General features: G+C 36.9%; 1 protein-coding gene across 1 annotated transcript in view; it reads left to right on the top strand.

The window, feature by feature from the left end:
- Positions 1–15,186, top strand: part of DNAH5 (dynein axonemal heavy chain 5) — a 252,364-nt gene that overhangs the window by 30,723 nt on the left and 206,455 nt on the right. The window contains exons 11-15 of the mRNA XM_025388138.1: positions 189–404; positions 2,587–2,694; positions 11,580–11,665; positions 12,142–12,463; positions 13,304–13,510. Coding sequence (XP_025243923.1) covers positions 189–404; positions 2,587–2,694; positions 11,580–11,665; positions 12,142–12,463; positions 13,304–13,510 — 939 coding nt within the window. The remainder of the gene's footprint in view (positions 1–188; positions 405–2,586; positions 2,695–11,579; positions 11,666–12,141; positions 12,464–13,303; positions 13,511–15,186) is intronic.

Genomic DNA, 15,186 nt, shown 5'->3' with positions numbered 1-15,186 from the left:
TCTGGAATTGCTAGATTAGAGGAGGTGAAAAGATGATTTCCAGGCTGATGAGTGAGTACATGCAAAGGCATGAAACTATGAAAAGGCTTATAATTCCATCCTAATTTTTCTGTTGCCTTCACTTAAAAAAATAAAATTTCTTGTTCCCTTTGTTGTATATTTTTGTATATTTTTCTTTTGATTTTAAGGAATACCAGCACTGCTTTCACAAGACAAAACAAAAGCTTAAACAAAATCCAAATGCAAAACAATTTGATTTTAGTGAGATGTATATTTTTGGAAAATTTGAAACTTTTCACCGACGCCTTGGCAAGATAATAGACATCTTTACAACCCTCAAGACGTATTCAGTCCTGCAAGATTCCACAATCGAAGGGCTGGAAGACATGGTCACTAAATACCAGGTCTTGTACTTTCAAGCTATATTTTCTACCATAATCCACAACTAAACTTCAATATTTTATGCAAATAACAGTGTTTAGAATGATTCAAATCATCCATCTGTAATGTAAAATATAAATAATCTCATGGCCTTTTAACCATAAAGAAATTAGATTTATTTGAGAATTGTGTAATGGTGCTAATATGTTCTTTTCAGGTGTGTGGTTATAAGAATGACTTTCCAATAGTCTAAAATTAATCACCATTAAAAAAGCATCTTCATTAGTAGCACAAGAAAAATGTTTAAATGTAACTTATTATTTTATTTATTCATGCAAGAAATATTTAATGAAGACTATACTGTGTCAGGCATTAGTCGACACCAGGTACTGTGTGGCACTCAGTTATCTCTGCATTTAAGCATTTTATTTGGACCCATATTAAAAAATATAAAGGACATGATTTTATTCTAGATCTGACTTCCCTAATTATTTTGATTTTTAACTGCTTTATCTTGTCATGGTATCTGTGTGACTAATTTTAGTTTTGAAAGTGGGCATAGTGACCTAATAACATTTTGAAGATGTTAGAAAAGCAATTTACAAACAATTTGCTTTAAATTCTTAATATGGACATAGTCAATTTTTTTCTTTTTTTGGGGATGCTGACACTAAATCTTAAAGTTTTTTGGTACTTGAATTTGAAAAGGATCATATAATTAACCAGTATACACTAATTTTTGTACTCTAACAGTTTAGACCAATATAAGGAATCTTTTTTATTTCCTGAGTATACCAAGTTTTGGGAGAGAAAAAGAAAAGATTTTTATATAGCAGGAAACATTTTAAGTTTACTGACAGATAGTAGACGTGCAATAAATATCTGTCAAGACAATAATTAAGTAGATCGAGTTTGAATAATTGCTGTAAAGGTCACGATTAATCATTTCCTTTATTTAACTTAATAATCTTAAGTGACCATTAAATCCCATCATAGAGCGGGATTTTCTCAAGTCCCCAAATCTTTAAAATTACTACATCAAAATGTAGTAGCTTTTCTATACTTCTTTTAGAAAGCTACATGTGTATGTGTGTGTGTATATATATATATACGCATACACACACACATACTTTTGATTCATTTGATATTAAGGAACATCAGCACTGTAAATCCTAGACATTGTGTCATTCCATGCATGTATATATTGTGTGTGTATGTATATTTTATATAACATTCCATGCATATGCATGTTATATAAAAAAGTATATGTATATATACACACACACACAATTTCTAAATAGAACTAATTTTGTAGTTATGCAACATGAAAGAGTAGGTTGTTTTATCTAGTAAACTTGATTCAAGAAGTTATGCTGTTTATACACTTTTGTCTATTGAGAGATTTGATGTTTAAATGGAAGTGACTTTGAAGAGGAGATTGTAGAAGAAGGAGGCCCAATATTCTTCATAAAAATTATATGCTTCTGTCAACAATGTGGGCACCTGAGTTTGAGAATGGCTTAGTACCTGGTTAAGAAGAATCACAGAGCATTATAGCTCATTATTCAAAGCAAACAAAGCTTCTGATAATAGTATTTTCAAGGAGACGAACTTCCTAGTTTGTACTTTCCTAGTCACAGGCTGCAGCTTTGCAGGGCAGTAGGCAGCAATTAATTTTAGAGAGGTTTTAAGTGGTGGATTCCGGTTTGACATTTTTAAGACGTTTGGGGCTTGGAAGATAGTAACTCATCTGTAGATATAACATAATTTATTTTCTTCCTATGTTGTTTGTGTTCTGTGAAAGCCTTATTTATTTTCTGAGAAGATTTAAACTATTCAACACAAAATATTTTGGTAAATTCTACTCTGGGCTTTAAAAATTTATTTCAGATATGATTAACAATACAATTTTAGTGAAAAAAACCTTTCCCAATTTTCAGATGTGACTTTTATTTTATTTTATATTTTCAAAAATACATAAAACTTCATGAAAATGCTGTTCAAGTGATTTCTTTGAATGCAGTATGGCAACCTTATACTGCCTATAAAATAATAAGCATGAAACAATGTGAGTAAAAAAATGAAGCTTCCTTTAAACTTATTTTTTTTGGCAATTATTGTATAGGCTCTACATTTAAGGGTCATATTTAGTTAGGTAATTTAAGAATATTGAAATACTATCTAATTTATCTCATAATATTTCAGGGCATTGTGGCAACCATAAAGAAAAAGGAATACAATTTCTTAGACCAGCGGAAAATGGATTTTGACCAAGATTATGAAGAGTTTTGCAAGCAGACTAATGACCTTCATGTAGGTTGTATAATACAATTCCTGTTGACAGTCGTGTGTTTATTTTTTCCTTTCTGTATAATGCTGTTAATCATTACCCATTCAGAAGGCAGAGGTGTCTTCATCATGGAGGTGACCGATAGCAACCTCAGCCTGTGTTTCATGATTTCAGATTAATAATTGAAGGCTGTTTTTCATGGATTAAAGGGTCATAAATATAGCTTTGGCTAATGATGTGTATGAGACTTCTACATGTCTTCCATTGAAGTTCTGAGAAAGTTAACTTTCATCTTCTGTTGAACATTGCGGCATGATTAGAATATAGATGCTTATTTCCATTTGTCACTGTGTAGCAATGATTATGACCAGAGGTAGCTCAGGCAAATGGTCAGCAATGTCTGGCAGATTCCAAGGCCTGGTTGCCACTGGCCTTAGTAACGGTGGCGCCAGGACCAGCTCAGCATCTGGGCCCTGCTTGGTCGTTCAACCCCTTTCTCTCTTCCTTCTTTCACTGCTCACTGCAGACCAGCCGTCTTGCCTTGCAGCTCACATGAGCAGTTTATGGCATCAGCAGCTTCTGAGGCTGTTTCACAGGACCAGGCCAGCTCCAGATTCCCGAGGAAGGGGTTAGGCTGGCCAGTTCTGGTGAGGTGCCTAGTACTGGGCCTCTCAATTGTGAGATCCTGTGGTGGACACAGGCAGGATGGGATCCGCTGGGTCATTGGGAATGTTTATTATCAGGAAAGGGGAGTCAGGGAGGGTAAGATGGGAAGACACACAACAGGTATCTACCATAATGAATATGCAGACATTTTCTCATCCCAGTGAGGTGCAAATGTCTATCTTTCTAACTATAAGAGGAAAATAGCCACTCTATTTCTTCTTTCCCAGGGTTTCTGATTTGCATTAAATGTGTGCACTTCAGAGTAAAAGGAGACACCTTGGGAGGAGTGAGTTCAGTGTTAGAATGACTCGTAACAAAGCTAGCTAATTCTATGTGCCAGGTACTGTTCTAAGCACTTTGTATGTGTTAATTCATTTAATAATCATACCAATCCTGTCAAGTAGGTGCTCTTGTTACTCTCATTTTGCAGAGGGGGAAACTGGCAAACTTCACTGTGAGGTGAAGTGGTTTGCCCAACACAGGCATAAGAAGGGGTGGAGTTGGGGTGAAATCCAGGCAATCTGGCTTTAGAATTCAACTTTTTTAACCATTGTGGCATGCAGCAGTCTTCATTTGATGGGAAGGAAGAGTGCCTATAATAATTTAAGCAGTGAATTCTTTTGGGGGCAGATTCAGACATAAGGATAGTGGATCTTGGTCTCTTTTTGATGGAGATTGATGAATAATGGCAGATTCTGATATTCACCTGTGTTTCCCCAGCAGTGTCTGACCACGTGGTACTTCTGTAGCATAGATGGTGAGCACCTCAAATGCAGGGATCATGTTTTATTCCCATATGTAAATAAGAAGATGTAGATTTATTGCAATGAAACAAGCATTTGCTATACAGCAATTATGTATTACACTTCTATGCTGTAGGTTATGAATATAGAAATAAATCAAGTAGATATGCCTTCGCAGCTCATAGTCAGAAAGGAGGCAGATGGTGAAATGATTAAAATATAAGCACATACATAAGAACAGAGTAATGAATTTAGCATTTAAAAAAGGGCAAATGGGGCTAAAGTGGCTAGTTATGAAAGAATGCTACTCTGATACTATATGAAAAAGTGAGGATTCAAAAATAAAGAGACATAGCTCAAGGCCTACAAAAATGTATTGGGAGATCAGGCCTGCGAAACATTACATAGGATTTGATAATGTGAAACTAGGAAAAGATAATCTGATACTTCTGCTTGGCTGGGGTTAGGAAAGCCTTCAGAGAGGAGGAGGCTGTGGTTGATGCTAGAAAGATGTTTTTGTGGTTATATTTTCCATGGTTTCAACTACCCAGGGTCAGCTGTGGTCTGAAAATAGGTGAGTATAGCACAATAAGATATTTTGAGAGAGAGGCCACATTCACATAACTTTTATTATAGTATATTGTTAAAAATTGTGCTATTTTATTATTAGTTATTGTTGCTCATCTCTTACTCTGCCTATTTTGTAAATTAAACATCATTATGTTTGTATGTATGTACAGGCAAAAACATAGTATATATAGGGTTTGGTTTCAGTCACCCACTGGGGGTTTTGGAACATATTCCTGAAGGTAAGAGGGGACTACTGTATTAGTCCCCATTCTACTCAGCCTTCTTAAAAGAAATTCAACACTGTTATCCGTCTTGTCTTCCACCTCAGAAATTGTTCACTTCTGTCTTTGGTTTGCCAATGAGTTTTTCTTTGACTTATACTTCTTTATTCCTTTGTCCGTTCTCTTTCTCTTAACTAATTGTTCTGCAGTGTCTCTTTAAATACTCACCCATTCATGAATTCAGCCCTCACCTTTATAAAACTGGGGCAAAAATACCTTCCCACGACTCTGGATGGAGTAAAGGCGGTGATGCATCCTGGGGTCTTGGAGAGACTCAGCAACAGTGGCATCTCGAGTGTAAGACTTCATGAGTGATTTGGATCAGGGTGGTGTCCAGGGCTCCCCTGTCAAAGGGATCACAGCCTGGAATCCTCTCCAGATTTAGGGTTTGTGCTGGTACTAACAGGTCAAAGAGGGCAGCATGTTGGAACCAAGTGGGCTATTGGAAGTCTAGAAGCATGCTGATCCCAGCAGATGGAGAAGGCACTACTTAGTAAAGGATGGGTGTTGAGGTGGCAAACTGAGTTAAAAGAAAACTTAGTGGGAGCTGAGACCCCTACTAATGGGAAGACAAATATGAAGATTCCACAACCCAGATCCCACAAACTGTAAGGATGGACCAAGGCTCAGAACAAGAAAATTAAGTCTAGGTCTTACGTGTTGACAAAGAGTTCAGCCCAGGCCTTTGCGAAACCATAGGGTAGAAAGGCAAGGAAAAACCAGAAAAACTGTTAGGGCTCAGTAGAGATTTACTGTTTTCTGAAGGAGAGGGAGGCAGTGGAAGGGTTATAAATGCTCTAGTTTTCATAATTTATAAATAGAGTTTTTTTATGTAGTGAAAAAATGTAGATATTTAGGTAGGCTAACTGTGCTGTTTTTTAATGCAAGAACATTTTTTCATCCTAGGATGTGGACTTAGCAGAAGAAATAATGTCACTTAAAAAATACATATACTTCCAGTAGAAGTAGCTGAAACTATTGAGGGCAAGGAAATATTGTAATAGGCTTCCAGATCTTTCCGTTTTGGAGCTTTGCTGTATCAGGCAGGAGATTTGCAGCTTACCCATTCCCCACCCTGCCAATAGCTCCGTCTCCTCCACAGGTAGTGTCTCCTGCGGTGGTCTGGATATTGCCAGCTGGTTGTCTTACTGTATTACTTCTGACCTAACATTACTGAAATCAAACCCCTTTAGGTACTAATTCTTATTGCATATCAAACTAGTCTCCTCATTTTAATACTACTTCAATTAATGTCTCTTCAAGTTTGCAAGGACTTAATTAAAACTTCTGACTGGTAAGTTGAAAAAAAGTTGTTCACTTTGTCTTGAAGCATGAAATATAAAATAAGGAAATAATTTTTCTATGTTTTATTTAACTAAATTTAGATTTTAATTATAGCTCTGCACTAAAGCTTAGGATACACAAAGAATAAATTGTGCTTAGTTTTTTGGTGCAATTTTTTTGCGGGGTAGGGTCACAGTTACATGATAGTGTAAGATGTGTGACGTTCTCAGAAGAACCCCTAACGACCACCCATACAGGCATGCTCCACCACACCCGGCTAATTTTTTGTATTTTTAGTAGAGATGGGGTTTCACCATGTTGGCCAGACAGGTCTCAAACTCCTGACCTCAAGTGATCCACCTGCCTTGGCCTCCCAGAGTGCTGGAATTACTGTCGTGAGCCACCATGCCTGGCCTCATTCTGCTAGATTCTGATCTGACAGATGCTTTCGGTGTGAAATTGCATTCACCCCACTGCTCTTGCTTAATTTTGCCAAAGGTTAGTCTGTATTATTATTTTCCCCAAAGAGCAGCTTTGGAGATGTTAATCTTGTCTCTTGTTTCTTTGTTTTTAATTTTATTACATTTTGCTTTAAAACGTTTTTTTCTTCTTTCTTTGGATTTATTATTTTTACCTTTCTTCCACTGGCAGCGTAGCTCATTAATTTCAATTTCTTTTCTTTTTCTCTTTAAAATAGGGGCATGAAAGTCTATATCTTTTCCACAAAGTGTCACTATTGCTGTTTCTTACAAATTTTAATATGTAGTACATATGTTGTTGTTGAGTTTAAAGTATCACATCATTTTCATTATGATTTGTTATTTTGCTCATGGATTATTTAAAAGCATTTTTGGCTTTTTATTATACTCTATGGGCTCTTATTTTATTTTGACTTAGATTATTATATTTTGATGTGAGAACATGGAATACTTTATGTCAGTATTTTGGTATTTACTGAGATGTCCTCCGTGGCCTAGTTCATAGTTAAGATTTGCAGATGTTCCATGTGTACTTGAAAAGAGTAGTGTTTTCTGTCGGGATTTGGGGTCTTCCGATGTCACTATATCACACTTTTAATTGGGTTATTCAAATATTTTAGGCCCTTATTAAATATTTTTTAAAGAGAAGTTTTAGATTCGCAGCAAAATTGAGAGGAAGTACAGAGATTTCCTATATTCCCCCTACACTCCCCCAGAATGCATAGACTCCCCCATTATGAACATCCCCCAATAGGGTGGTTCATTTGTTACAACTGATGAACCTAAATTGACACATCATTATTATCTAAAGTCCACAGTTTACATTAGGGCTCACTCTTGGTGTTATACATTCTATGGGTTTGGACAAATATATAAGGATGTGCATCCACCGTGATAATATCATGCAAAGTGTTTTCCTACCCGAAAAGTCCCCTGTGCTCCACCTATTCATCCTTCCCTCTCCCAGCAGCTACTATCTTTTTACTGTCTTTGTAGTTTTGCCTTTTCCATCTAGTCGGAAGCATACAGAATATGCCCTTTTAGATTGGCTTCTTTTATTTAGTAATATGTGTTTGTATTTTCTTCATGCCTTTTCATGGCTGGATAGCTCATTTCTTTTTAGCGTGGAATAATATTCCATTATTCAGTTGTGATGTACCACAGTTTATCCAGTCACACACTGAAAGACATCTTGGTTGCTTCCAAGTTTTGACAACTATGAATAAAGCTGCTATAAACATTGGTGTGTAGATTTTTGTGTGGATATAAGTTTTTAACTTCTTTGGGTGAGTACCAAGAAGTATGATTGCTGGATCATATAGTATGAGCGTTTTTAGTTTTGTGAGAAACCACCAAACTGTCTTCCAACATGGCCATACCATTTTGCATTCCCACTGGCAATGAGTTAGAGTTCTTGTTGCTCCACAGCCTCACCAGCGTTTGGTGTTTTCAGTGTACTAGATTTTGACCATTCTAATATTTGTAGTGGTATACTGAATATCTTTTGATCTTCTTTGTCTGAGTTCTTTTTGTGTTGCTATAACAGAACTGCAGACTGGGTGATTTATAAAGAAAAGAAATTTATTTCTTACAGTTCGGGAGACTGAGAAGTCCAAAGTTGAGGCGGCTGCATCTGGTGAGGGCCTTCTTGCTGCATGGCAGAAAGGTGAAGAGCGAGAGAGCCTGAGAAAGCAAGAGAGGGTTGAGCTCGTTTTTATAACAACCCACTCCTGTGATAACATTAATCCACCAATGGGAGCAGAGCCCTCAAGGCCTAATAACCTCTTAGCAGTGCCGCCTCTTAATATCATCACGATGGCAATTAAATTTCAACAGGAGTTTTGGAGAGGACATTCAAACCATAGCATGCTTGATCCATGGGTTTCTAAGAATCTGTGCATGTATTTTGATTCAGTTGGTTAAACACAGACTCGAAATTGGCATATCTACCAAAGAAATTGTTCCCATTAACACTAAATTATGACCATATTTATCTTCAGTGAGGCTTTTTGTCTTACAATCAATTTTGTGAATTATTTATATGGCTACTTCAACTTTCTTTTGGTTATTATTTACCTAAAATAAACATTTTTTCTATTCTTTTACTTCCTACTATTTCTTTCCTTCTTTCATTTTCTGTTTTTTTTGAAACAGGGTCTTGCTCTGTCACCCAGGCTGGAGCACAGTGGTGTGATCTTGGCTCATGGCAGCCCCGATCTGCTGGGCTCAAATGATCATCCCACCTCAGCCTCCTGAGTAGTTGAGACTACAGGGGCACGCCACCATGCCCAGCTAGTTTTTGTATTTTTTGTAGAGTCAGGGTTTTGCCATGTTGCCCAGGCTGGTTTCAAACTTCTGGGGTCAAGGGATCTGCCCACCTTGGCCTCCCAATGTTCTGGGATTAAAGGCACGAGCCACTGTACCTGGCCTACTATTTCTTTATTATTATATTTTAAACATGTCTCTTTAAAAGAGCAATGGTTGGATTATATACATATAATACACACACACACATGCAATCCACATACATAGAATCCTATATATATATAATCCATATATCTATAATTTATATATAGTATCCTTATATATAATTCAATACATGCACATATATAATCCCCATATATATAAAATCCATGTATCTATCATACATATATCTATAATTTTTATATATAATACCCATATATAATCCATATCGCTCTATATAATTTATATATGTATATATAAAAAATAGCTGAGACCCTTTCCTTTAATTGCAAGTTTAAGCCATTTACATTGAGTGTTGTTTCTAGTGTAGTTAGAATTACTTCTACAATCTATTTTGAATTTTCAATGAGGTGAGCTTTTTTCTTTGACTTCTTTCTTTTTATATTTTGTTGATTACATTTTGTTATTCTCTTTATTCCTCTTCTATTTATATTTTTAATGTTGTATTTATATTTTTGGTGGTTTTAGCATATATACCTGACTTTAAAAAGTTTGTTTTATCAGCCTACCTCTCAATCATGCTATGGTTGTCTTGAATTTTAGTTTTACCTTTGCTGCTCAACTTTTCAAACTTGTTGTTACTAATAGCTAATTAAATGTAGCAACATATTTACAGATTGCTTTGCTTATTCTTACATCTCATTAGTAATCTAATTGTATCTCTCCCTCTTTTTGGGTTCATTATTGTTCTTAAAGAAGTATATCCTTTAGTTTTAACAAGAGTCTGTTAGTGGTAAACTCTTCCAGTCTTTACACCCAAATGCCTATAAAGTTTCCCTAAGTCTTGAACTTTATTCTCGTTTTATATGTGATTTTAGTTTGGGTGTTATTTTCCTTCAGCCCTTAGAAGATCTTTTTTCATTGATTTTTGTCAGCTATTGTTCTCAACAAGGTATTTGCTATCAAATAGTTATTGCTTTATAGATAATTTGATTTCTCCCTTTTGTGATTTTAATATTTTTCTCTTTTAATATTAATATTTTCTTTTAATATTGTTTTTCTCTTTACCTTTGGCATCTTTATGTGAGTTTTAGGTGTGATTAAAACATATTTCTCTTGTTCAGAGTTTGATGTGCTTCCTCCATTTGAGGACTAAGTCTTTTTTTAATTGTGGAGAATACTCAGCCTTTATTATTTTAAATACTTTAGGTTCGTCTTCCAAGATTTCCAATAGACATATGTTACACCTTCTTTTTCTAACTTCCATGTTTGTTAACATCTTTTTTTGTATTTTTCCATTTCTTTATTTCTCGGCTATACTTTGGGTGATTTTATTTGAAAACAGTCTTGTAGTTCATCATTTTTCTTTTCAGGTGTTTACAATTTGCATCTATTGTATTTTGAAGTGTAATTATGTTCCCCTTTATATGTCTAAATTTTGTTTTTAAAAATCTGAGTGCTCTTATGTTATTCTGTTCTGTTCTTTTTATGATTTCTGTTTCCTCTTTACTCTTTAATCATTTTAAATATACTTTATTTCATAGTCTCCTTTAGACTGCTCTGTCATTTCTAGTTCTTGGTTACTAATTCTGTTTGTGCATTCTGCTCCTTTTCTCTCAAAGATCATTTTCTCGTGGGGTTTTCAGAAAGTTTGTGAGCTTCTTTAGAAGTTACGTATTTATTTATTTTTCCCTGTAGCAATCTTTTGGCCCTGGGCTTTGAAAGTGTTTCTATAGAGTGACTTTTCCTGAATTCTGCTGTGGTCCTAGTGGTTTTACTTTCCCAGACTAGCTTTTATGTTAATGTCTTGGGTTATATCCCTTGCATTTCATGGACTCCTTATCTAGGTGTGGCACACATGTGGGATTTCAGTTCCTCTAGGGCAGGGGTCAGCAAACTATGTCCAAGAGCCAAACAGTGCCGTGCCCATTTGTTTGTGCACTGTCTATGGGTGCTTTGGCATTCCAGTGGTAGAAGTGAGTAGTTGTGATGAGAAAGTATGGGAACCCTATTGTAGGGTGACTTTTTTCCCAACTCTCCAAGGGTTTGGGCAGATGTCAAGCCTCTTTGCAGCTTTCCCAACTTGTGAATCAATTCCCTTTGCATGTACTGGGCAGCACGTCAAGGATCCCAGCTTTCTGCAGGATTTGTTGAGAGTGTTAGGACCCCATAGCCCCTCTCCCCATATTCTGATAAGGCCCCAATGCCACCCCCCAGGCTCTGTGTCTGGCCCAATACCTATGGAACCTGACGTGGTGCCAACTCCCATGGCTGCCCTGGCTTTCAAGTCTTTTTGTTTCTGGCCTCTGGGCATTTATTTTTCTTTTAAGCTCATTCAATTTTCGGTTCCATTTTGTTCCATATTATATGTGTTTGCAGAGAATGGAAAGCTCTTTTATCTTGTTGCTAAACAGTAAATTCCCAATTCTGTTGTTCATCACCAGATTTTATTATATTTTAGAACGAGTTGCAGAAGTTCATGGATGTTACATTTGAGAAGATTCAAAACACAAATCAAGCTCTAAGAATGTTGAAGAAATTTGAAAGGTAAAAGTTTCAAGAAATTGTCTATTTTCTAAAATTGGGATAGTTTAGCTTTTATTGTTGTTATTCCTATTATTATTTCATATTCTGATGGAAAGGAAAAACTCTCTTGGCAATTTGGGTTACAAGGTCATAGTTTTTAAGTTTTTCAGAATCCTTTTAAGGATTCAGGATTTATTTTATTTCTGCAAATAGAGAATACTCTTAGCTTTGAAGTACCTTGTGACTGCCTATAAGAATGTTTCCTAATGTATAGATAATTTGAAAAAAGTCTTCCCAAGTTAGTAGTTTTGCCAACATTTTATGGATGAGTTTTATTTTTGTTCTTTTAATATTCCACATAAATATCTCATTCTTTTCCATTAGCATTTTAAAAAATAAATATTAATAAATGAGATTACTATTTTTATTGTGTATTTTACTTATTTTATTTTATTCCATTAATTCAAACTTTTAACTTTTTTTAAAAAAAAAATCAGGTTGAATATACCTAATCTTGGTATTGATGACAAATATCGACTTACCCTTGAGAACTATGGGGCTGACATTGATATGATTTCAAAGCTGTATACAAAGCAGAAATACGACCCTCCTCTGGCTCGAAACCAGCCTCCCATCGCTGGAAAGATTTTGTGGGCCCGCCAGCTCTTTCACAGGATTCAGCAGCCCATGCAGCTTTTCCAGCAGCACCCAACTGTGCTAAGCACGGCAGAAGCCAAACCTATAATTCGCAGTTACAACAGGATGGCCAAGGTCCTCCTGGAGTTTGAGGTCCTCTTCCACAGGGCGTGGCTTCGGCAAGTGAGTCCCTAAATTTATACTCTTCCCATTGTTGGAATCATGGGAACCCCTCCTTTAGCGTTTGACAGTGTTGTTTCTGTAGAAAGTTGGATTTGTAGGTATTTTGTAAGGCAGATGGGTTGAATCTAAGCATTCAGAGTGTAATATGTCCACAAAGAAAAATAATTATTAGGTTTGAAAAAAAATCACAAGCCAGGTAACAGAACCCCATTTTTAATTTAATTTACAAACTCCAAAGTGAGAAGGTCTTGTCTATTGGTTGCTATGCCCAATCTATTAGGATATCTTCCTTTTTAAAATTCATTCAGATCCTAAATGTGTCAGTAAACACCAGTACATCTGTTAAACAAAGTCTCACATTTTCTTTGGTTGTACAACTGGTTAATCATAGCATATCCTACCAATACCTGTATTTCTTTGTAGGTTGTCAGGATGCGATGGCTCCATAGCTGTGTTCATTGGTTTTCTAGATAAGTAAAAACTGAGTTTAGGAGGTTTTATGAAACTTTTATTAGGAAGAATAATAGAGTAGGCATGAAGGTATCAAGTAGCTAAATGGCTTTTGAGACGTCACTACTGTTGCAGTGTCCACTTATTTATCAGTGTGAGAGTCATTGAAAGGTTTTATTGAATTGACTGCCCAACGTCACCACCAAGAACTTGAAGGCTATTTTATGAGATGGGATTTAGGAGAAGAATGAGTGATCTTACTGCTCTTAATTTAGGAAACTCAAATCCATGGAACAACACTTAATGATCCTTATACCCAGAGATAGCTGAGCCAGATACTCTGTATGAATTGAACTTTCTAATAGTAGTGATGTTGGTTTCTTCCCACAGATTGAAGAAATTCATGTAGGTCTTGAGGCTTCATTGTTGGTGAAGGCCTCAGGCACAGGGGAATTGTTTGTAAACTTTGACCCTCAGATATTAATCTTATTTAGAGAAACAGAGTGCATGGCCCAGATGGGTCTGGAAGTCTCTCCATTGGCAGCTTCCCTCTTCCAGAAACGAGATAGATACAAAAGGAACTTCAGTAACATGAAGGTATATTACTTTTATTTTTTTCCCCCTTTCTTGGCTAGCTCTGGAATGTATTGTAAAAAAATATGGCGATGTGTCATATTCAAGGAGCAGAAAGTGGCCAGGATGAAGGGAGTGACTGAGGGGACAGTGCCATGGGGTGCGGCTGCAGAGTTGGCTGGGACCAGGCCGTTTCAGGTCTTGCAGGCCAAGTTGAGAAGCTTGGGTTTTCTTTTGAGTGTACCAGGAAACCATTGGAGGATTTTGAGCCACTGAAAAAGGCACAATCTCTTTTTATAATAAAAGTTATTCTTACTGCTGGGTGGAAAGTGGATGTTAAGGGGGACAAAGGTATCAGTGGGAAGCCAGTCTGTGGAATGTTGCACTGGCCCTGGATGAAGATGAGAGCTTGAACTAGGATGGCAGCAGAGTTGTTCGGAGAATTTAGAGTTATGTCAACAGTCAGGTTAGGAGAGAACTTGGGAATGATTCCTGTGCTGTTGGTGTGAGCAATTCAATGAATTCAAGTAGGAGTGCCATAGAGTGCTGTGTAGGCTGTGTTCTTTATAACTTGCACAATACCATGCAGGGGCCCTGACTGTAAGTTCAATTTATGGAGATGGCAAGAACCGGAAGTAGTGTATTTGGGGCAGCAGGAGGGAATCAGTAGTTCCCAACTGAGTATAAGATAGTTTCTAGACAGCCAAGTGGCAATGTTGTCCATGCAGTTGGATATGTAAGTCTCGAGTTCAGTGGAGAAGCCAAAGTTGGAGGCATACTTCTGAGAGTTATCAGAATATGATTTTTATTTAGTGTCATTGTCCTGGATGAGATCTGTTAGGGGAGAGAATACACACAGAGAAGAATGGAGGGCCACTGGACCAAGCATTGGGTTGTTCCAATATTAACAGATCTGAAAGAAGAAGACAGATGTGCACATAAAACAGAGGATTGACCTTTGAGCTGGGAATAAACCAAGTGTCAAGGAAACCAAGGATGGCAGGGCGCGGTGGCTCACGCCTGTAATCCTAGCATTTTGAGAGGCTGAGACCGGCAGATCACCTGAGGTCAGGAGTTCGAGACCAGCCTGGCCAACATGGTGAAACTCCATCTCTATTAAAAATACAAAAATTAGCCGAACATGGTGGCATGTGCCTGTAATTTCAGCTACTTGGAAGGCCGAGGCAGGAGAATCTCTTGAATCAGGAGGCAGAGGTTGCAGTGAGCTGAGATTGCGCCACTGCACTCCAGCCTGGATGACAGAGCGAGATCTGTCTCAAAAAACAAACAAACAAAAAACAAAGGAAGCCAAGGGTATGAAAAGGCTACAGAGAGAGGGACTGGTCACCAGTGACAAATGCTGCTACCCAGGGGATGAAAAAGGTGAGATCAGAGATGCAGCCATGGACTCTGACAACGTGGAAACCATTGTTAAAATTTCATAGTGGTTAACATCACATGACAATACTAAGTCCATGCACTTGCATTCTATTTTACATTTAAAACCATCTTCGTGCTCATTTTCTCATTTGATCTTTTCTACCACCATGTTAGGTAAGTAGGATAGAATGCTATTATTTTATTGCATAGATGAAAAAACTGTGGCTGAGAGAAGTTAAAAAGATTTAGCAAAGGTCTGATAGCTAGAAAGTGGCAGAAGTAAGACCAGAACCCAGACCTGTAGTGCACTGTCTTCCCAC

This window comes from Theropithecus gelada, chromosome 6 (assembly GCF_003255815.1).
Source record: "Theropithecus gelada isolate Dixy chromosome 6, Tgel_1.0, whole genome shotgun sequence".
Lineage (NCBI taxonomy): Eukaryota > Metazoa > Chordata > Mammalia > Primates > Cercopithecidae > Theropithecus > Theropithecus gelada.
The sequence above is the reverse complement of the archived record's forward strand: the minus strand, read 5'-3'. Positions and strand labels throughout refer to the sequence as shown.